Source organism: Homalodisca vitripennis, chromosome 4 (assembly GCF_021130785.1).
Source record: "Homalodisca vitripennis isolate AUS2020 chromosome 4, UT_GWSS_2.1, whole genome shotgun sequence".
In the NCBI taxonomy this organism is placed as follows: Eukaryota; Metazoa; Arthropoda; class Insecta; order Hemiptera; family Cicadellidae; genus Homalodisca; species Homalodisca vitripennis.
Window position 1 is genome coordinate 61,590,584 of NC_060210.1, and position 24,247 is coordinate 61,614,830.

Here is a 24,247-nt window from a genome sequence, read left to right on the forward strand (position 1 = left end):
ATTCCAAAAAATATCACACAAATTATTACAAACCAATTAGAATTTTGTTTTTGACTATTGAAAAAATAATTAATTCACTTAGCAGTCTACTCTTTTGAAGAACTTACCACATCCACTAAAAGGATTTATTTTAATGTATCAATTTATGTAATGTTCTATCCATTTCCATAATAATTACAACCTATGTGTGATTTTTTAAACTTAAAATAATATATAATTATTTTGACTTAACCATAGATTCTGTCCTAATAGAATATGTAAAAGTGTGTTGAAAATTAATCTGTGAGTTAAATTATATTACATCTGACACTATTCATTTGTATAAAGATCTTTTGACTTGATGCCAAATAACACAAAACACCCTATTAAAAAAAATTTCCGAATCACCACTGTTCATTCTCCTTTTAAAATTCTAGCTTATGAGATACTATTCTTAACTTCAGTCATGATAGGATATGTAGTGCCTTGATGGTTTGGTGGCTTAGACTGGAGGTACTATGTAGATGTTCTCTCTTTATCTAAGAAACTTTAGATTACTTTCAATGATTCTACAACTAATTAAAAACCTTACTCCATTGAATTTGCACCACAATAGCAGTTACAAACATTTTAGGTAGATCACATTTGTGATAATACTTACATTAAGTATAAAATTTTCAAAATCTTCATGTGAATCATTATATCCCTTATTTTCTATAGTAGAGCTTGCATATTCTTCCATATGGCTGGAATTTGAATCAATCTGGAAATTTCATTTAAATAAAAATTAAAGCTATTGTATTTTTTTAGACTTTACAGCTTAACGCAGTTATTTGTTGAAAACTTCCTACAGATGATGCAATATGCAACAATATTTTCTAATACAAATTATATTGTTTACTATTTTGGCTTCATGAAGATTTCACATGCCACTATGTTCTTGGACTGGAGTGGTGGAACATGAATGTTATTTCTTTCCAATAATTAGTGAAGCAACAGATTTCAGATTCGAGATGTAATTGTCGAATCTGTTATGAAAATTTAGCTAGATAAATTATTAACCAATGCATTATTGGAAAAATTCAAGTACTCATGGTTGTGTTCTCTAGATGCCAAATTAAGTGTAGGACCGGAAGTGTAGGATATACAGTTAAAATTAGTATTGAAATAAACAATGGGAATGACAAAACCTTGATTTCTCAAGTAATTCGAAATATGAGGTTCGATACATCAAGGTTCCATTTTATATCAAAACAATCGTATTAGGTATAAGCTAGATAATGTCAAAAATATTAAAATTGGTAAACATATACTCTATTACAATATACAGCTCAATCAAATATAAGCATTGATCTCAATTTTCAGTCAAAAGAAATGTCTTTGAACTATAATCTATTTACGAAAAATATTACACTGTTAACAAAGTACAATCATAAAACCCCCACCCACCAGATATCAAAACACAACCACTTTCCTATAGTGACGTGACAAAGCAGATTATCAACAGCTGTTAATGTCAAAGCATGAATGACAAGAAAGAAGAAATATAACGTAATGTAATTCACAATCTAATACTTCAAATGATACATTTTACATGTAGATACTTTATATTTTGCAGAATAGCAAAAGTGAGTTTATGTTCACAAGGTGGATATGTGTTGATTGCTAGATAAAGAGTATTAGTATTTAATTTTTATAGTTATTTCTTATTCATCAAACACAGTTTAGCATAATAAAACATTCTTATTGCTACAATAGTCAACATATATGTCTTCAATTCAACTATGAATTCGTACAAAGAAAAACAACCATATTTATAAGTAGGTTTACAGCCAAAGAGGAACAAAATTGGTAGAGCAGGGTCAAAGAAGCTCACACTTTTTTAAACATAAGAGCATAGAAGGGTATTTGGCCTGTGCCTGTAAATCTTGGTACAAAGCTTGAATATAGTTGATCCTGAAAAATTTAAAGTAAGCTAAGTGAAACTGCTGCTTTTTCTTCTTTGTTATTCATGATAAAATATTTTGTGAGACATAGATAATATCTTGCAAATGTTATTTACAAACATTACACAAAATTATCTGTATTTATTACTATTCCTACTGCAACGTTATTTTACAGAATTACATATGTTATATCCTATAAAATTTTCTCTCAATACATTAATACATGCAGACAAACGCACACAGCTATCAAACCACCTAAACATGCAAACAAACAAACATGGTACACATGATGCCAAACAGCAAAGGGAAAACATGCTAAGGTTGAGATAAATTGAACAAGATATTTCCTAACGAAAATTGGCATTGAACAAGATAGCTTAGTTCAAAAAATGTACCGTAATTAAACGAGAAATATAAACATCCAAACAAAAACACATTATGCCAAACAGCAAAGTATGAAAAATGCTAGGGTTGAGATAAATTTAACAAGATATTTCCTAACAAAAATTGGCATTGAACAATATAGCTTAGTTCAGAAAATGTACCGTAATTAAAGGAGAAATATGTCTGTATAAGAATGTAGGGTTGGTCGCTTACACCAAGAACACATGAGATATATATTGTATAATAAAAAGAAGTCAGAAATTATTTCAATCAAGATGACATATATGAAATCAAGTATTGTAAACTATTAAGTTAAGTAACAAAAATTATACAAACTCACACTCAGAAGTCTACCCATAGAGCTACTACTGGTTATTAACCGAGAGAAACTCAGTTAATAGCTTATCACTCAAGCCTGCACTCTGAGCTACTACTGGTCCACTAAAACCAAGATAGGTGATTCTCTCCAACTGGGTTAGAATTGAGGGGAAAAGTTGAGAAATTTATTGATCTAGAATTTTACATTTACAGTGAATTGTGTTCACATATTGCATATTTTCTTGGTCTTTTTATCGTTCATACAAAATTTGTAACAAATGTTTTATTCAGAGTGTTTTATTCAGGATTTAGATTGACAATACCTGAGTGATTTGGTCATTGAAGAGTTTTGAATGACATAAATCAGGCTGCAGGCAATATTGAAATAATGGAAAGGAGAGAAAATTGATTGTATTGCGTTCTTAACTGTGATTGAGTTTCCCTGTCAACAAAAAGGTTTTTCAAGGCAAAATTGGTATGAAGTGATGAATAAAAAACACAGACTAAAGGAGCAAACAAGTACCCAAGTTATTCCTACTTACAATAAAAACTCTGGTTGAAGTAACCCTCTTGTTCCCTGGTGTGTCTAATCAGACAAGAGTATGAGTAATGCTATGGTTGGTAGGATCTATACACTGGTTGGCCTTACTATCAATGGACAGAGAGAGACCTGACCAAATGTTTATATGCTGACAGCGACTTGTGTCTTTATAGTTGTCCTGATAGTTTACATTCCAATCAGACACCTTAACCTGTAATTTACACAGTTATATTACTGGAAACATTTCAAGAATACAATAAGCAACAAAAAACATTAGTACAAGAAAATATAAACGTTAGAAAAAATTGATTTATTTACAAAAAGGTTACTTTGAAAGTCCCATAAGAATAGATAGATAGAATAACAAGAAAAGACAGGACAATTAGCTTCAAGTAACTTAGTAAAGTGGAAAGACTATAAGCAGTTTACAGAAGTTAAAAATTAGTGCTTAAAATACAAGATTACGATTATTTTCTACTTTGTTGTAGTTACGTAAAAATGTTGTATACTGTCTTATTGAAAACAATTAATTGGGTGTGCCAGTTGCTCACTGACATGGCAAAGCAGATACCTATGTAAATACATAAACTAACCTTATTTTTAATATTTTCCAGGGCTCTTTGAAGGACTTGTGAAGCTGTCAAAGAGTTAATCGTCCAACAGCCATCATGATCCTGCGCCTTCTTATGGCAGGAACTTGTGCAGACTTTTGAGAAGAAACTGTTCAACCCAAGGGTCACTTTGACAGAGTTCTTCCATGTGTTTCGGTCCCGGTAGAATGGAAACTGTTCCCGAATGAATTGGAAGATCTCAAACAGCTGAACGCTAGGTTTGTCAGCTGATACCAGAGCCATGACAATCAGCACAGTATATGAAAATGGAGGTTCTGAGCAAATATTCTCCACACTTAGTAGTAAATCCTGTACAAACAATAGAATTAAAATGTCAAATGTAAATACACAATGCCCTTAAAACGTTGTTTTACAGACTTGTAAGTGATGCCATATTTTAAAAATTTCTGAACAATATGACGCCTGTCCAATAAATACACGCAAGTTGCCTTAGACCAAATGAGCCTCTCCAAAAGTCTGAATGACTTCTTTCTTATTTTCAACATGTGGAGAGGGTTATGAAAGGACATTTAACAACATTGATAAAGTCAAAAAGAAAATATTAGGGAGCAATAGTCAGCCATTGCAGAAAAATGAATTTAAAAAATGACAACACTGGTCAAATTTATTAACTGTAATTTCTTTGGAGTATTCTCTTGAATATATATGGCTTCACAAATTCATTATTCTTTTAAGATAAATATGCCACTCTTTAACTTTCCACTTACCTTAAGCTGCTCCTTCACCACTTCAGTCATATTTTCTTGGCTTTCTTCAGTCACAGAGCTATCTAATGTTTTATTTACTTCCTTTTGTAGTATGTCATCAGATTTGTGGATTTCAACAGACTAAAAATGTAAAACAACCAACTGAATTAAACAAAAAGTTTGCAATGGATTTACAAATAATATTTCTCTAAATAGCAGTTTTTACATTTTTATTTCTAGATATAACAAATTATAACTAAATAGTATAACCAAATCAACAATTTTTTAATATGCATGTTAATATTGCCTTGCTATTCCAACAGTGATGTCTACATAATTTAGAAAATCTACCATTTATTAAATATAAAAGTTAGAAAACTTATTACAACAAAACAAACAGTTACAGAACATTACTACAGTCAATAGACATCATAAAAGCAAAATACATTTTCTTTTTGTAATTTATTAAAATTACTCTTATTGACCTGATTTTACCATTAGAAAACTAAAATATATGGATTTCATTTGAGCTATGAGAAATCAAAGAGTACAAGTGAAGTGTTTATAGTTTTGAGATGTTGTTCATAAAACTTTATATAGCATAATATTTCTTAAGTATTTATCTATAAATCTTATACAAACATAATTTTGATACTTTCGATCCCAGCTATATTTTTTACACATTAGAGTTTATGTTCGAGTGCCTTATAAATAATGATATTATAACTGTTTTAGAATTATATTCGGACTTTGATATGGTTTTATATTTGGATGAACATCCAAAGTTCACTATTGATAACAATGAACGCAGATAATTTATTGTGTTTTTCACTCAAGATATTGAACAAAATCTTGTACTGAATCGTTTAGTTTCCTCTGTTATTGCAATGTTGATAGTTGATTTATAGTAACCAATCTACCAAAGTAACAAATAAAAAACTAATGATAAAAAGAAAATAAGAGAAAAGCTGATTCACCAAAGTGATACAGCGAAAACACAATTAAGAGCTACATTTAATTACTTTGTAACACAAACAGGAAATATGGACAATTTTGACTTGGAAATAAACAAACAGATTTTTAGATGAAATTTGAAATAATATAGTATATAGTAAGACATTGACTAAAGAAAAAATTGCTAATGCTGAATTTATAAAAGTTATTTACCTTTAAATGTAACTGTAAATCATCTGTTGAACTGTCTTTTTTCTGTTCACTTACAGAACTTATACGCCTTTTAGGTTTCATGGTCTTTATTTTTTTTGCAGAACCAGTTTGATTCCCGTTGTCAGTCTGTAAAAATATATACAATTATCTGTAGTTTCCATATAGAGCACAGAATCCCTCCAATGTTCACTGAATTATATTTTTAAACAGACAAATTTCAGAGAAAAGCGCAAAAAAACCGTAACAATTATACAGTAGAGTCCCGCCAATCCGAACTAATTGGGACCGAACCTTGTTCAGATTGACGGGAAATTCGGACTAGGCGGATTTTTGTTAAATAGTACCATTTATCAACTTTCAAGTGCAATTTACGTGGTTTTAAAACAATTAAATGCATACAATAATCAAATGCAATAAACAATAGTAAGTACGTATTAAACGTAATAATAATATTACAGCTTCCTGTCTTTGTACGGTAACATCGCGTGGTCGAAACTGAGTGCCATTGTTTGTGCGTAATGAATCTAGTAGAAGCCACCTGTCTGTGGTGGGCGGGGCGAGTTGGTCGGTGACCTTGAAACAGTGTGGCGCGCAAAACTATTGGACTGCCACTACCTCACCCCTATCCCCTCCACCACCCACCCCGGTGACGAGTGGCGAGACGACAGTTTAGTGCAATCTTCCATACGCGCAGCACGTGCTCTTACTGTGTATTCTGTAGTTTGTGGTTTGCAGTTTTGTTTGTTCTTTGTTCTGCTCTGTGCGTATATCCGATATCATTATGGCTAGTAAACGTAAACACAACTCGTGTACGTTAAAAGAAAAACTCGGAAGTTCTCAAAAGACTAGACAATGGTGAAAGTGCTACTCAACTTTCAATTGAATTTGGTGTCGGTAAAGCGACGATCAGTGACTGGAAAAAGAAGCGGGCAAAAATCGAACAATTTTGCTCTGTTACAAGTGAAAACACTCTAGAAAAACGTCAAACTACTACTGTGCCATCGTATGACAAACTCGATGAAGCACTTTACTTGTGGTTTTCTCAAGAGAGACAAAAAGGCATTCCCATTACCGGCCCTCTTATTAAAGAAAAGGCGCTTCTACTAAACATCCTTATGGGAGGCGATCCGTCATTTTCGGCTAGTTGCGGTTTTTTAGATCGGTGGAAAAAAAGGCACGGTATCAGGCAACTGACTGTAACTGGCGAAAAGATGTCTGCAGACAGCAACGCAGCCGCAGAGTATCTTCAGGAGTTCAAAGAAATTACATCCTCCTACTCACCCCAGCAAGTGTACAACGCTGATGAAACGGGGCTAAATTTCAAAGCGTTGCCAACAAAGAGCCTAGCTTCAAGAGAAGAAAAGTCCGCTTCAGGATTTAAAATGGATAAGCAACGACTAACCGTATTAGCATGCAGCAACGCTTCCGCCACCAATAAGATACCTTTGATGGTTATCGGTAAATCCAAAAAACCTCGATGTTTTAAAAACATGAATATGAACGCTCTGCCAGTTTACTATAAAAACCAAAAGAAAGCTTGGATGGATCGTGCTTTGTTTCAAGAATGGTTTGAGAAACAATTTGTGCCCAACGTGAGAGCCTACAATGAAGAAAATGGACTGCCTGATAGAGCGTTGTTACTCATAGATAACGCTCCGTCCCATCCGGATGACTTAGAGCTGGTTATTGGTGATATAAAAGCCATTTTTCTACCACCGAACGTTACTTCGATCATACAACCAATGGACCAAGGAGTTCTACAAGCGTTGAAGCAAAATTATCGGAAAAAGCTGCTCCGAAGCCTGCTTGAGGAAAATGAAGACCTCACAATTCTCCAAAAGCTTAAGAAAATCACGATCAAAGATGTAATTTTCTGGGTGGCAGAGGCTTGGGAGAACACAAGCGTAGGAGCTCTGCAGAAATCTTGGAAAAATCTTTGGCCTGATCTGCAGTTTGTTGAAGAGGTTGTTCCACCGGTAAATGAATGCGAACTTCTTCCTCTTGTAAAAAAAATACCGGGATGCGAAAATGTAGAGAAGGAGTGTGTTGATGAGTGGACGGCTGTAGATGACAAAGGCTTCGAGGAGTACACAGACGAAGACATCGTGGCACAGGTGCAAGGAGTCCCAGCTGATGACTCATGTAGCAGTGAGGATGAGGGAGACGCCCAAACTACCGATATTGTTCCACACAGCGCATCTGCAAGTGCCTTTGACCTCGCTCTACGCTACGTCGAGCAACATGCCGCTGCTACTCCCAATGACGTAATGTTCATTCGGCGTTGGCGAAACATTGCATCGTCCAGTCGTTTTAGTGTGTTGCGTCAAAAGAAGATCACTGACTTTAGGTCTTAAGAAAGTGTTGGGTTTTGCAGTGTTTTGTTTTACGTTTTTATCCCTTATTGTGTCCAAGTTAAAGTACAAATTATTTGCTAAGCCTTGCGTAGGGGTTTGTACATTATAAATACAGTACAGTACAGTACTATGTTTCATTTATTAACAGTATAAATTCCGTACAATGTATGTATCATCTAACGTTTCAAATGTAATTTCAGTTTCTATATGTCAGTAAGTAAATGCTTTGAGAAATAAAACTTACGTTTTACTATAATAACTGGTTTTAATTTATTTTCCTGCCTTTTTAGCAATTTTATATTTTCTCCTAGCCGTGTTCGGATTAGGCGGATTTTCGGATTGGCGGGGTTCGGATCGGCGGGACTCTACTGTAGTACAGTAATATTTTGTTAGCATTGAATAACCATAATTACAATAGAATCCCATTAATTTGTCATCCTTACAAAGGACTCAGGGTAAAACCCATGAGTCACAACACAAAAATGGTTGAATTATGAAGAACAAGTTTTATTATTTCCATCAAATAAACACAGTTCAAATATATGGTTGTCATGCGCTATTTAAAATTTTAATTTTGCTGTTAACGTCTTATAATAAAATCACAGAACCATGAGTATTGATCATCTAAAAACAGGCTCTCAAGAGTTATGGCAAGTCTCCAGTCATGTGTGAGGTGAAGAGAAGTCTAAAGAGATAGATATATTGATTGTTGTCTGTTGTCTCCGTGTTCAAATTTGGATTCTACTTACTTGATCACAAGATTTACCCAGAAACGGGTGACATACATGACTGCCATCAACACAATATGTGCAAAAGAATTAATATATTAGCTCATGGAAGAAGAAGACTGTTTAACACATTCACTGCTAAGCATTTGAGTATTAGCGAAACCCCGGTGCTAATTTTTTAAATTTGTTTAATTAGAAGATATAACTTGCAGAAGTGACATAAAAGCATAAAAGATTATGTTTGACCTATATTTACATTTTTTTTTACATCATTATACTGCGGGACCAATGGGTCCCGTCAGCATGGACCAATGCCCATTGAACCTGAAAATGACATTAATTACAAGAACTACTGTATTATTTAGGGGTGTACACGTAACCTTATGACTGTTGATGGTAGTACAGACAAGAAATTAGGCATTATGTTCCCAAGACTCCTAAAATTATGTAATATACTGCGGGACCGATGGGTCCCGTTGTCCTGGCTGCAGGTTTTCGTTGATTTATATATGAGTTCACACTCAAAAACAAGATAATTTTCACTGAAAGCCACTAATAGTATATCATTTTATTATTTACAACCATCCCCTCCCTTCTTTGTAGTTTTTAACACATCTTACTTACAATATGTACATCATACCAAACACTTTTTGTTATTGTGCATTTTATTGTCATGGCACTTGTTATATCATCACGAATCATTGGTAATGTATTACAAACTACCTCGGGGTCTCTAGATGTCCCAGCCATTGTTTATTTTGCTAACAACAATCACGAAATAATAGCAAACACAGCACTAGATAAAACAACTATAGTTAGCTGAACCAAGAAACTATGCACACTAGAACAAAGAACGAAACCAGCCCAACACGCTCACGCTATCAGAAAGGGCCTCTATGCAGTGCTGCCTAAACAGTGCCAAGAGCAAAACAACAATGCCCAGCGGGACCGATAGGTCCCGCGTGCACCCGTGAATGGTGCCGAGACGCTCGGGCGGGACCAAATGGTCCCGCTTAGCACTGAATGTGTTAACCTACTTCCAGCTGACAAGAAGAACGATTATACCAAAACCCTAAAGAAGAAACTGAAGATCTTTTTTATTAAAAGGATCTCTCTAAAATATAAGATTTATAATGTGATATAACAAAGCAATCTGTATTTTTTTATTTTTATTGTAACATGTTTGTATTTTCACCAATGATGTCTGTTATGTGCTTAGTGTGTATGCACAGATACAGATACACAGATACATGTGCTGTATCTGTATCATCTTATTCTCAGTTTTATTGTATTCCTAGGTCTGTTGTAATGATGACAGTGCAAATATTTTCTAACCATATCTCTTACATATAAGGTAGACACAGTGGGATACTGTAACCTGTACTAGATGGTAATGGCTTTATTTATTGTGTTATAATTTAAAACAAGCACTACAAAACGTAAGTAGTTTTTGTCAAATTACCTTGAGAGGGTGGACTGTTGGTTCAGTGATAGTATTCTCACTTTTTACTTCCATTATATTTTCAAAGCTTTTCAGATTTTCGTCTGTCCTTGCTTCTTGCATTATATGGTGACTTTCAGTATGTTGGATTACAGGAACCTGGAAAGGCAATGGTCCTAAATTTCAACTCATTATATTACTGTATATTAATTTTAAATATTAAAATTATGAAATATGTTTGATTTGTAAAAATAAACAACTAAAGATACCTGAGAATGAAGTATAATGAACAAATGCACCAATTCAGATGTTACATTTTATAAGTTTAAAGCTTCTGTACAACTTTCACTTCTCAAAACCATGAAAGTTAATCTAAAGGTAACTCTGCATTGGACAATAATTTCACCTCTAATTACCCTATTTCTGAGCATTTTGTAAGAAACATTTTTAAGAACAATTAATAGAAATATTAATAAATATTGAACATGTTAAATCATGCCCCCTCAGGGCTGATGAGTATTAGTATAAGATAAAATTATTTAGGACAGCAAAGTAATATGAATATGGTGTGAATTATTATTAGGGGAAGCAGGAGAGGTGTTGGAAGGGTGTAAGGTTGGCAGATTGACGATTTATTTCTATGACGATTCATAATTAAACAGTAATTTAAAATTTTATAGAAAGGTAGACAGGTCAGGTGTCGATTAGGATTGAACAATTAATCCAATCGAACAATAGTAACAGGGTGGCCACTCAAAACCTCTTTTTAAATTCCCGATTTTCCAGGTCGAAAATTTCCGATTATCTAGTCTATGCACTTACGTCAAGTGCAACGATGATGTTTTATCGTCACTAGCAGTATTTGCGAGAAATGCCACAAAGCTGCGATGCTCTAGCATTTCGTCACTAGCGATATGCAAGAAATTCGGTGACCATTTATAGCTATCACCTATTTTAAGCTCCTTAGTTTTTATCTCTGTCTTTCGATGTGTTGACATAACATTGTGTAAACCTAATAACTTTCCTTTCTGTGATGTTTAGAAAATGCATGTATCCAATTCAGAAATACAAAGATAACAAATAAATACCAACACGGCACTACCGTGGGACAGACTGCAGCTCAGTATTGCGGGTCAGAGGTCTAGCGGTGGACGAACTTTCTGTACGAGACAATGATTTCTCGCCAGCACACAAGGTCAGTTCAATACAATCCACAAATAAACCAAATACTTTCATCTGAACTATACTTAATTAATTTATCTTTGGTGGGGGAGGGCGAAGCCTAAGAATATCACGTTACTTCAAAGGAATTTGCAGAGATTCAGGGAAATAAATATATTTCACATTTTTCCTTTTTAAGTAATAGAAATGGTAGGTTATAAAATGAGCTTCCAGAATATATTACATGTATGTAAAATGTATGGTTATATATTTATAGAGAATATATTTATTTACAACTACGCAAAATACAACAGTACAGATAAAATACGAATTAGCGATCATCTGTTTACTATTGAGGAGCTAAAGTCCGCACATAGAACCAGTAAACACACTATTGTTGAAAAATAGAGGCACAGAAAAAACTAACTTCAATTATAATATTATTTATAAATAACGTTATTCTGTTTCTATATATTATTTCTAAATATTTTTATACACAACTACAAAACATGTTATACCAATCGGTAATTTGAGTACTGCCGATCGTTTTTGTCCACGAATAGACAGTACAGACTCAGTTAGTTAGATTACTCAAGGACTACGAAACAGCAAGACATAAAGATAATGCACGTTGGATTATTTGGTTTGAACAGTTGGAATCGTTCGAACGATCGTCACATGTTCGTAGAAGTCGTTCGGGTAAATAGTTAACCAGAGAACTGACCGGATTTCCAGCCCTTCAACCTGTTTTTCATGCATTTCTCTATAATCTTAAACATAACCGACTAAAGAGCAATCGGTCTTTAATGCTGAATTAGGCCTTTTGAGCTTTTCACATGAATGAGCACAATTAATTCTTTCAGTTTATTTGGGAAGACACTACTGCTAAAACTCAAATTTATTAACCCTTTTAACCCCGACGTCCGTACTATACGGACGTCGTAAAAATGGCGTTAACTCCCGACGTCCGTATAGTGCGGACGTGCACTTTTTATTACTTTACTGGCTATCTATTTCACCAAATGCTTTGAAATTTCACAGACTTGTGCACAAAGATATTTTGCATCGTAATATATTAGTTTGTAACTTCGTATTTTGTCAGTCTGTGACTGAGCAATTGCAGTTCGTCTCGACTGACTGCTCACGCTTGTTGCAGACAGCTGTATATCACGTGGTTGTGAATATTCCGTTTTCTTCACAGTTTTAGGGTAAAGCAGTATAAAGTACGGCAGTTAAAGTTTAGTTTATTATTTGTTTTATTTCAAAATGAGTAAAAGACATCGTTCAAAGTCTCCCGTAAGTGAAAATACAATAATTAGTAACCTAGTTGCAAATGGTGTGGATGTGATTAGTGACGACGATTTGAGTGATGGTTATCTTGAAATTTTACATTTTGTAGTGATGTAAATATTGTTTTAAAACTTTTTTTAAATTTAGATTATGAACAGTTTTAGTTATTTTGTCAGAAATAACTTTGGTTTTATGTTTATTTTAAGTACTGTGAATTTCAAAGGTCTTGTTACATTGCCTTGCCCAGAAATGGCAAAAAGAAAAATTTACACGGCTTTACAAAAATTGATGTTACTCCACTTGTAAATAAGGTAGGCCTATAATTTTTGTTTCCTTTTATTAAGGATTAAATATTTCATAAAGTAAATGGGTATTTTTGTGTCAAATATTTTTTTATCTATATGGTTTCCATGATCAAACTTGAAATTTTTTTTAATTTTTATTTATTTTTTATATATGTATATGCATTTAAAAAAAATTACTTTCAAAATAATAATTTTATTTGTATATTTCTGTAAGCTACATGTTTAAAGAAGTAAAACAAAAAAAGAATTACCTAAATATCTTAAAAAATAACTGAGTTATGAATTTTTTACAAAACCCTTACATTTTGTCTGAAAATGGCTTGGGATTTCTGGCACATCACTTGATTTAATGGCCGGGGTTAAAAGGGTTAATACTCCTAGGACCTCTGCTATAACAAATCATACACTTTTTATAAGTTGTACAGAAAGAAAATCGTATTCAGTTGACTTTTTATTTTTTAAATTATTAATTATTTTTAACACCTCTTCGCTAAAAACAGGTTTTAAGAATACAGAATTGTGACAGTTGTAAAAACCAGAAGTATCAAGATCATTGCACCCAGGTAGGCCTGACTCGACTTTGCCCGGTGCAGATATGAAATATTCATTGAACATACATCCATAACCCGCCAAAAAAAGTAGTCACTTCAACAAGGAACAACAGTAACCTCTCTCAACAACAGTAACTAACACACTCTCACTCAATGGAGAAACGACTTGCTGACATCAAAATGGCCGTAATAGTCCTGCCCCTAGCAGCTACAGAACAAACAAGCATGACGGTCCATTCCATAACGCGAAACAAAAATTTGTCCCTGTGCAAAACATACACCTATAGTCCGCTAAAAGTAGTTCTTCAAAAATATAAATAAAATGAAATTACATTGTATTATGTATTATATTTTTCATAGTAAAATTATCAATATTATTGAGATATACAAAACGTGCAGTTTAAACTCTACCTCTACATTTTTCATAACATAAATAGTTCATGTAAAAGAAGGAAACCATGTTTTGAAAGGAAATAATGTTATGAGAAAATAAAAACATGTCCCAGCAACAAACATAAGTGAATAAATATTGTTGTTTGTAAGAAATGTAAGTTCATATATTCCATGTGTATATTCAAGCATCGATCACTATGTGTCTGCTCTGTTTATGTCTCCATATTAGCTACTCTCCAGTAAACAGACAGACAATTGCTAAATCATGTTTACTTCACATTTCTTTATAGTTTTGTACATAAACGTATTCCTTGTAAGATCACATTTAAGTCAATATCTTGAATATTTTATCAGAAGTAGAGGTAGTTAATAATTTTCTTAAATTTATGTTTACAATACATACTATTAGTAACAACAAAATATAACTCTATTTGAAGTACACAACATATTGTGAAAGTGTTTAAAGCCTATAGTAACGTTGTAAAATGTCAATGCAAAACACTTTGTTTCTAAAAATTATTTATTCTTCAACTTACCTCTTGTGGTTGAAGTTGGAAAGCTCGGGCCAGGATGTCGGTGGCAGTGGTTGAGTCTATGCACCAATCACAGTCGTGGTCTTGGAGCCTTTGGGGTCTGCAGTTCACACAGGTTTTAGTGAAGAAACTGTTCAATTCTAGAGTCACAACCACTGATTTTTTCCAGGATTCCCGGTTCTGATAGAAAGGGAACTTGTCCTGAATAAACTGGAGGATCTCACTTAATCGTAGGCTTTGTTTCTCAGACGATACCAAAGCCATTACAATCAGCACAGTATACAAGAATGGGGGTTCTGTGCAAACTCCTTCCACGCTTTTTAGGAATTCCTGTACAATAATTTGCATACATCGTTTTATTTTGATAGATTCTTATTTCATGCCATTAACAGTTTATACCAGATATGAGAAAAAATTATATAATATGTAAAATATAACATTAAATAATACTAAAATCTTGTTCAAATTTTTAACTAACAAAATGAATTCAATGATTTAACAGCATGGGACTTCCATTGTAAAAGCCAACAAACAAAAGAGATGAAATCCACACAAACCTAAAATCTGTAAAGCAAGAAAATGTTTGCGATTTAGCAGAAATAACGTTTGACTCATGAGAAATACTTTTTTACTCATATTAAGTTCATATTTTTGGCAAAGTATTAGAGAAATTTCTCGCAGAGTCAATATTGTCTGATAAAATGACTAGACAGATTGAGCTAGAAGTTAATAAAGTGTGACACCCAAGAATGACACTCACTAACTTTAAAAATCATAATTCTAAAGATTTTCCCTTATTCAACCCATGAAGTAGATTAGAAAAGACATGTAAGCAATGGAGTATTTAAGATGAGTCTTCATAACTTACTAGAAGCTATACAATACTTAAAAATGATCACATACAAATTATACAAATGATTTTACTTATGAATAACACAAACAAGACTAGTAATAGTAGTTCGGCTAAATTATCCATTACATTATTTAAATGACACGTAAATTAATATGACCCTGTAAAAAAAAGGTAATTATTACCACACACCCACCTGTAATCGCTCCTTTACTTTATCACAAAGCACTTGCTGTTGGTTTTTTATTATATTGTTGTATTCTATATTAGTTGCATTTTGCATTAAACTCCAGTTGTACAATTTATTTTTTTCTTCAGCCTGAAAAAGTGCAATAAAGACTAAAAATCAAAATTGTAATTTATAAAATACAATTTTTGAAACTATGATTCAATATTAAATGTGTCATACTATTAGTAAAAAGTTTTGTTTTCTGGTCAAAATTCCACAAAAAATCAATATAAAGCTAGTGTCTACAGTTGAAATAAATGTTGTGTTGTGAGTAAAATTCATCATAATGTGGCCAATAATGTTGCACGGTGTACTTACTCACTCTTGTCTGTAGTACCAGTAACAATTTAGGGTCCTCTGACAAAAGGGAAAATGAAATTACAAGACATTTTTAATCATTATTTTCACTCACTACCATTTATAAGCAGTAAAGTTATTTAAGCGATAAAGTTACATTATTTATACAATATCTTTAGGAAAATTGTGATACTTTACATAATGTATTGACCAAACTACCAAACCTATTTAAACTGTTATTGTAGTTTGTTTGAAACACTTATTTTGTACACTTCAATAGAAGACCAATAACATATAACAATATAAAATTCCATGTATATAACTTTTAATAAAAATTAATGAATCCTGTGGATACCAGGCAACTCAGTTATTTTTCATGAGAAAGGTACAACAGTCTGTTACACTAAGCTTGGGAAGTGCTCATTAAATTTATCTAGCTCTTGAATAAGATGATATAACTGTCTGATAATGAAAGCTGTTTATTAAAATGAACTGTCTAATTTATGAATAATATTCATAACGAATAAGGATTAATTTTTTGTTTACTTTTAAAATACAGTAGAATCCCTCTAGTCAGCTCTTGGCTAGTCTGTTAAGACTATGGTAGTCCAACCACCACTCAGACACCAATTTGTTGAAGATTTATCAGCACACAACCCAGCACCTCTGTTTACATGACTTCAGTCAGTTCACCGACTAGAGGAAAAATATATTAAAAGCTTCTTGGTAAAAATTGAAGTTTAAAAAGCTAAAACAGGAACTATAGATGCATTACAGATACGGTTCAGCCAACAAAGGAGCAAAGGGATCCTGCTCTTTGGCCCTATTATCAAAGAAAAGAAATATATTCTTTAAAAAAATTAATGTTGAAGGTGAATTCACAGCTTGTGAAGATTTCAACCAATCTGTATTGGTGCTAGTCTATTCAGTAATCAGTGGGAAATTCGTCACTATGTCACATTGTAGGAATATCAAATAAAAACTTCCTGCTGATGTGATGAGAGAGCAACTGAATTTTTACTGAAATTTAAACAAATCATTTACGACCGTGAACTAACACCTTACTAGATTTATAAAATTAATGAGACTGGCCCTAACTATAAAATGTTAATGATATAAATACTTGCTGCATCAAATAATACTGTAGAAATAGAAAACTTGCTTAAGATAGGCCATTACTACTTGAAGTAATACCAACGTTATACATAAACTGTAGCTGTTTTTATTGGTAAGTAAAACAAACCTAGAGCGCTAAAAATTAATCATTGCTACTCTATCAGTCTATCACCTCAACCAAAAATCTGTTATAAACTGTAAAAATTAGTCGCTACCATTAAAAAAAACCTCTCTGTGTTCTATCGTTATTGAATAATGCAAGATCACATCCTTATTGCTAATTAAGGGATAAATTAAAGCAGTATTTCTCCCACCTATTGTTGCGTCTTGAATTCAACCAATAGAACAAGAATTAATTGAATAGTTATAAAGACGTCCTAGAAAATACATCACCTCAATTTAGAAAAGAACCTTATAGAAGCTATTACAGACCTTAACACCATAGACACAATTTAAACCATAGCTGATTTGTGGGATGAAATGAAATATGACAGACTGCAAAGATCTTGTAGTTAACTGTGGGTGTAATAAACAGAAATAATGACTGTGGATAAACAAATTGAAAATGAGATAAACGAAACAAAGAAACAAATCACAGAATTAGTGATGACTTGTAAACCTTACAATGATATACACACAACCAACATTAATAAGTGGCTGACTTAGTGTATTTATGTTTGTGAAAGAAATAAAAAATTTAGTGACAATCAGAAGTTGGTCAGTGTTTTACAGTTCAATCAAGAAATTGCCAATGAAATGTTAATAGCTCAGAAAAAGCACCTGTCTGAGTATCACACTAAGACACCAGACTGGAAAAAAACCCTCAGTCGCTGGTTAGTGGGATTCTTGCGATTCTCTTGTATATTAATAACTAAAACTATTATAAAATGACATTCATAAACTATTATAAGTTTACAGGCAATTTAAGAAAATTTGTCCAAACTATAAACCCTTATTAGAACACATCCAGTTCCTCAGTCCCAAAGTGGTTAGACTAGTGGAATTCTACTGCATCAAAATAAATCTACTAATTTATTGTACATGTTTTCTTTGTATTAGTTACACTCAGTAAACTGAAGTTTGGGACACCTGGTATAATTAAAACCTAGACATATAAGATAGTTTAAACTACACAACAAAGATACCCACCACCCAGATGTACATTGCCTGCTCATGAAAAGAAACAATCAATTGTAGTTTAATTACATAATCATTGGTAATCTACTTTGTAGAGAAAATGGTACCTGTTACATGACACAAAGAACAGATATCAATCAAACGGCAGAAAACATGACACTTCTATATGAATTATACAGGTTTCTTTTTACTTTAAAGTTTGGCTCAACATCTCAAATGGCATTACTTAATACGGCCTATTCACAAAATTGCAGCAGTACGATTCATACAGAATCAACTGGAATCGCAATATTCTTTTTCAAAAATGTCTTTTCATGAATCCGAAAAAGGGAGGTATTATTCAAAGTTGTCTTGTGAAATACTATGGATAAACAGATCCATGTGTAATGAGATGGTGGAAAAATAAGATCAATCTCTCCGCTTTACAGCTGATTCCACTATAGCGATTTGTTCTGTGCGAATCATATACTTGATTCGAGGCTGAACTCGGGGAATCTACTGTACAAACTATAGTGTTGAAATCTAAGATGTCCTTGTGCCAGAATGGCAAAGTCATACTTCCAGATTCGAACGGAAACTGGTGAAAAACTACCAGAGAAACTGACGAATATTTAGGTTTCAATGTAACGTGCCGTTACTTGAGTTATGTTTCAAATCCACTGACTTACTAAACAATAACTTTAGTGGGTTAAAAGCAAATCAACACTTACCCACATTATAATGCAAGAGTTGCTGACATCAACTGAATCACCATTCTTGCAATGTCATCTCCCATTGACTGCGATGTTACAGTCATGAACTTCGCCCTACAAAGGTAACATTTAGGTCCATTTTCCCTTACTCAACAGAATACTTTTGTATAGTATTGAATTTTTATTGATGTCTCAAGGTGTTGGAATTATAGATTTTGAAGTTTAAAAGATGAAGGTTTTTACCAGGTGAGTCAAATATAACAAAACATGTGTTTCTGTAATTGATGTACGGAGTGTAGAGGACTGCCATATAGAAATATTGATACAAAATGAGCAAGAAAGAAACCATTTGGTAGATCAGTACAGTTGAGTCTATAGTATTACTAATACACTGGTGATTTCTTTACAGGTAATTATCAAGTAAACTGTTTGTAAACACAATTATAACTCCAAAAAGTAAACAAATCAACATTACAATGCATCATCTACTACTGAAGTCAAATGAATATGGTTTGATTCATTACAGCACAAGCATCTGCCCTACTGACAAAGTAGTGTGAATCACATGATGTTCATAAACAAGAACCACCTCCCAAACATCTCAGTGCCCCAATCTTCCATCTACCAAATACATAACCCCCTCCTTCTTGCAATCTCTTTGTTTAGCCATCACCTTTGCGATACATCTTTCAAAGTGAATGCATATGACCTGTGTAAAGACTTTTTTATTGCATATTTTATTTTAACCCCCTCCTTCTTGCAATCTCTTTGTTTAGCCATCACCTTTGCGACACATCTTTCAAAGTGAATGCATATGACCTGTGTAAAGATTTTTTATTGCATAATATTTTATTTGAAGTAGAGAAAAAGTTCCCAGAATCGGTTTAAATAAATTTATTGAACAAAGGTTCTTTGTTTATAGTTTATTATTAACGATGGGTGATTTGAAAGGATAATAGGATTTTTGACATTGGCCATTGTTAAAAAGTAAAAGTTAATTTTGTGGATTGAAATCTAAGCTCTTTCTCAAGTATCAAAAACCCTAATATATAAGGTTATACATGCACAATAAACTTGAAACTAAAAAGTGTGGCAATGATCTTGCCGTACACTAAATTATATTTAACAATATAATATGTATTTTTTGTAAAATATAACGATGAACATGGAAGCTAATGTTATTAAATCAAATAAAAACCTGTAATTTTTTTCGTTCTGTGGTCTTCTACATTTTTCTAGTTTGCTAAGCACACTAGTGTGCCGAGCACATTCTTCAACAATGTGAAGACAAGGAAGAACTTTATTAAACTTCAACAGTTATAGATGATGAAACGATGTTACATTTCACTCCAGAATAATAAAACAAACTAATAGCAACCTTCAACTTCTTTGAAGCCAAGAACAAACACAATGTGCTTACAGTCATGGCAACTACCTCGTGGGTTTAGACAGGTCAATCATTGATTGACTCAATGTTTGCTGTGACAACAATAAACTCTCTCAGATTTATGGCACACTGAACAATTCAGACGGTCACTCCAGAACTGTTGAAAGGAGAGGAAGATAATTGACCAGAACAAACTGTGAACACCTTGCCCGAAAAGGTTACCACTTTCCCAAACATTAAACAAACACTTGGATGGCCAAATCTCAGTTTTTATTATACACTACAATACACATTGTTCCATATACCACATACAATTAGTTAATAAAGATTCAGCAGTATGTTATGCATATAGAATTGTTTTGTTTTCAGTGATTTTTTTACTTCTGTCCTTTGGATTTTAAAGTTAAAACAGCATGAAAGGGCGTATGCATGTTCAATAGGAAGACAATTCATTATATTTACCATGGGATTTTAATTTTTGAAGCTCAAATTAACAAGAGTATGAAGCTTTGACAAATAGAGGCCAGTTCAGATATTTCTCAAGGACATCTGAATTGGTTTTAAGAGGTTTTATAACTAGCATTTTAAACCTTTCAGTTCAGCAATCAGCATGCCTCTAAATGCCTCAAATAGGTGTGACAAACTTATTTCCATAGTTTGATGTCTGCCTCCACCAAATGCATTAGTATTTCAATACAATGATAGCGTACACTATTTTTTATTTTTGATATAAAGAATCAGCCAAACTTTTAAAAACTGATTTATCCACATCTGAATTTTAAGATTTTTGACATAAAGAAACAGCCAAACTTTAAAAAACTGATTTATCCATACATCTGAATTTTAAGTTCTCGACATAAAGAAGTAGCCACACTTTAAAGAATTGATTTAGTTTGACACCTTAACCTTTTCATTTTTCTTTTTGACATTTCAGAATGCCCACAAAATAAGCCTGTGGCACATGTTCAGTTGGTGTGAGATACTCTGGGTTAAAATGCAATGGTCCTTGTCAGCTATGGTACCATGCTGGCTGCCAAAGTATCAGCGAAAAAGCTCTGAAAAAACTAACTTGTACTGAAATAAATCACTAGAAATGCGTCACCTGTAAAAAAGACTCTTCAACAAACACCTCCAAAGTCGAATCTCTGCCATTGACTAGTCAAATTGAACTTCATAATGAGATAGAGGAAGTTCATGATAAGATTAAAAATCTTCAAGATCCTGACAACTTGAAAACATCCCTCACACTCAAAGTCAAAGTCAAGTCAAAGTCAAAGTCTTTATTGCACATTACATTTGAACATTATTACAATTTGTAATACAAACAGGTGCATTGTCATAATTTAATAAACAATGTTAAATTTAAAAGTAAAACAGTGGAATTTCCTAAAAGTAAGACAGAAGTATTCAACATACACACTTATTATGCTTGTGCATGTGCTGGGATGTTTAAATAAATTTATTTATTTAAAATATAATTGTCTTGTCATTTAATATCTCATCTGTACTATAATAGGCTTTTTTTCAATAATATTTTTTTAATACATTTATGAAATTGAGCTTCTTCAAGATGTTTTAATGGTGTTGGCAAACTATTGTACACACGAATACCCATATATAAAGGACTTTTCTCTAATAAGGTAGTTTTATGAATTGGAAACAACAAAAGATCCTTATGTCTGGTGTTATAGGTATGCTGGTTTTGTGTATGAACTATAAATATTTGGATGTTTGTGGACCAGATTTAAAATGTCCAATATGTATAAACATGGCAGTGTAAGTATTTTTGCTTTTTTAAATATAGGACGGCAGCTTTCTCTGAAGTTTGCTCCCATCATTGCTCTTACCACTGCTTTTTGTGCCAAGAAAACTTTTTTAAAATCAGGAGATGATCCCCATATTACTATACCATACTTAAGAATTGACTGAATATATGCAAAGTATACAATTTTACATGTGTTTATAGATACAGATTCTACTAAAATCTTCATTGCAAATCGGAACGAACTCAATTTGTTTACAAGGTGGTTTACATGGCATTTCCAATTTAAGTTTTTGTCAATTTTGATACCTAAAAATTTGTGAGAGTCCACTAGATTTAATCCAGAATTTTCTAAGAAGCTATTACCATTGTTACTAGGTCTGAAATTTATTATATTGGTTTTAGTTTGATTTAACAGAAGTCCAGTAGAATTAAACCAATTTTCTAACAACTGAAGAGTTCTTGTTATAGATTCCTCCATATTGAAAAAGTTTTTTTCTGTAATAAGAACATTTGTATCATCTGCAAATAAAATAAATTGTTTGTTTGGTATGTCGATTGGTAAATTATTAATATATATAAGAAAAAGGGTAGGCCCTAAAATAGAGCCTTGAGGGACACCATACAGAATATTTTCCCAATTTGATGTGACTCTATGCGAATTCTCATTGATAATGGTTCTTTGTTTCCTGTTATTTAGATATGATTGCAGATAATCCAAAGCTAGACCCCTAATTCCAATTTGATATAATTTTGATACACTAGCTGATGAAGCTGGAAATGCTTTGTTAGCTGAAAATAGAAATCTTAAAAGAGAATTGTATGATATGACACAGAAGAATTCTCAACTAACTCAGCACAAATGAGGGTCACTTTTGAGCTTGAGAAAATAAAATATGAGGCCAACATTGAAGAACTTGAAAGTCAGATTCAAACCCTAGAAAACAGAAATTCCAGGTTAGCTGAATCTTTACAGGAAGCTGAACTTCAATTTTGTAGAGAAAAAGAATCACACACCAATCTTATACAAGCTTTCAAAGAACAGGATAGGGAAAAAGAATTGGCAATTTTAAACTATGAGAAAGAAATAAAACAATTACATACAACCTTAAAAAATCTGAAACGGTCTCATCAAGAGAATCCTGACTCAGATAAGGAAATCAAAATTTATAAAACCTCGGAAACTCAAACCGAAAACATACAATCACAGTTACTGGTACAAAATTCTGGAAAATCAAACAACCTTACTCTTATTCAGGATATGATAAGCCTGAAAAGCCGCCAAGAGCAAACGGAAAACTCAGTGAAAGCACTACAGAACCAGTTTTAGAGTTATGCCAATAAAATTCAAGACTGGCCACAGGCACGCATACACTCTAACAGAAATAAAAGAAAAACAAAGACCCATTTAAGTGTATCCCTACAAATGGCTAAAAATAGGTCAAGTAATCAAAATCAAGTTGTAGCTCCTGCAACACAGATATCTAATTCCAAGCTAACAGAGCAAATAGAAAATACGTCAGTGGTTTGCTCGGATACTGTCTTCAAACTGACTAAAAGCCCGCCTCTTAACTCAAAGCCACGAGCCAAGGATGAGACATGTGAGGAGTTTTTTGCCAAAAACATCGTGTTTTTCAAGGACCACATGATCAAGCATTACAACTGCTTGACAGAGAAAAATAACTCACTGCCTATATCCTCAATCTCCTGTGCAGGCTGAAGTCCACCAACCACACAATTTTTTATGCCACAGCAACATGACAAACAGCAAAGTTAAAATCATAACCAGTCTTTTGATTGAAATCCCTTCTCAAAAAGACCATATACATCATTTAACAGTCCTTCATCAGAATGTAGATAGAATTAGTAATAAAATTGACCGTTTAAACCATTTTCTCCAAATAGTGAAGCCACACTTAATTGTACTAACAGAACATGGACTGACTCAAGATCACATCAGTAACACTCGACTTGAAGATTTCTGTTTGATAGCAGAATATAGTTGACAAAATCATTTGAAGGGAGGTGTTGCAATTTATTGTAAAGCATCTCTAAGCGATCAGGTGGAAATGGTACAAATGCAGAATTTCAGTATTGAACTTGTGTGCGAGATAGCCATGGTGCGAATGAAAACTTTAAACCAATATGTCTATATAATGGGCATCTACCGTCCTCCTCAGAGCTCACTAACTGAGAGCATGGGTGTGATTGCTTCAGTGTTAGACACGGTGCCAACCTGGAAGAGCCCAATTGTTTTAATAGGTGACATTAACATCGACTGCCTTAAACTCGAACATGACCAAGTGCTATTTGATGAGACACTTTTTAGCTACAATATGACAAGAATCCCTCTTCCTCCAACTAGAAT

General features: G+C 33.1%; 1 protein-coding gene across 5 annotated transcripts in view; it reads right to left on the reverse strand.

Annotated features, from left to right (window-relative positions):
• The window catches only part of LOC124359366, a 140,758-nt gene that overhangs the window by 4,930 nt on the left and 111,581 nt on the right, over positions 1-24,247 (reverse strand). For 4 of the 5 annotated variants that reach the window (XM_046812055.1, XM_046812054.1, XM_046812052.1 and 1 more), the window contains 7 exons: positions 15,456-15,578; positions 14,413-14,739; positions 10,198-10,335; positions 5,654-5,779; positions 4,508-4,627; positions 3,762-4,088; positions 641-742 (listed from right to left, as the gene is read on the reverse strand). In XM_046812055.1, coding sequence (XP_046668011.1) covers positions 641-742; positions 3,762-4,088; positions 4,508-4,627; positions 5,654-5,779; positions 10,198-10,335; positions 14,413-14,739; positions 15,456-15,578 — 1,263 coding nt within the window. Of the gene's footprint in view, positions 1-640; positions 743-3,169; positions 3,380-3,761; positions 4,089-4,507; positions 4,628-5,653; positions 5,780-10,197; positions 10,336-14,412; positions 14,740-15,455; positions 15,579-24,247 lie in introns of all 5 variants that reach the window. The other variant, XM_046812056.1, reaches the window with a different exon arrangement.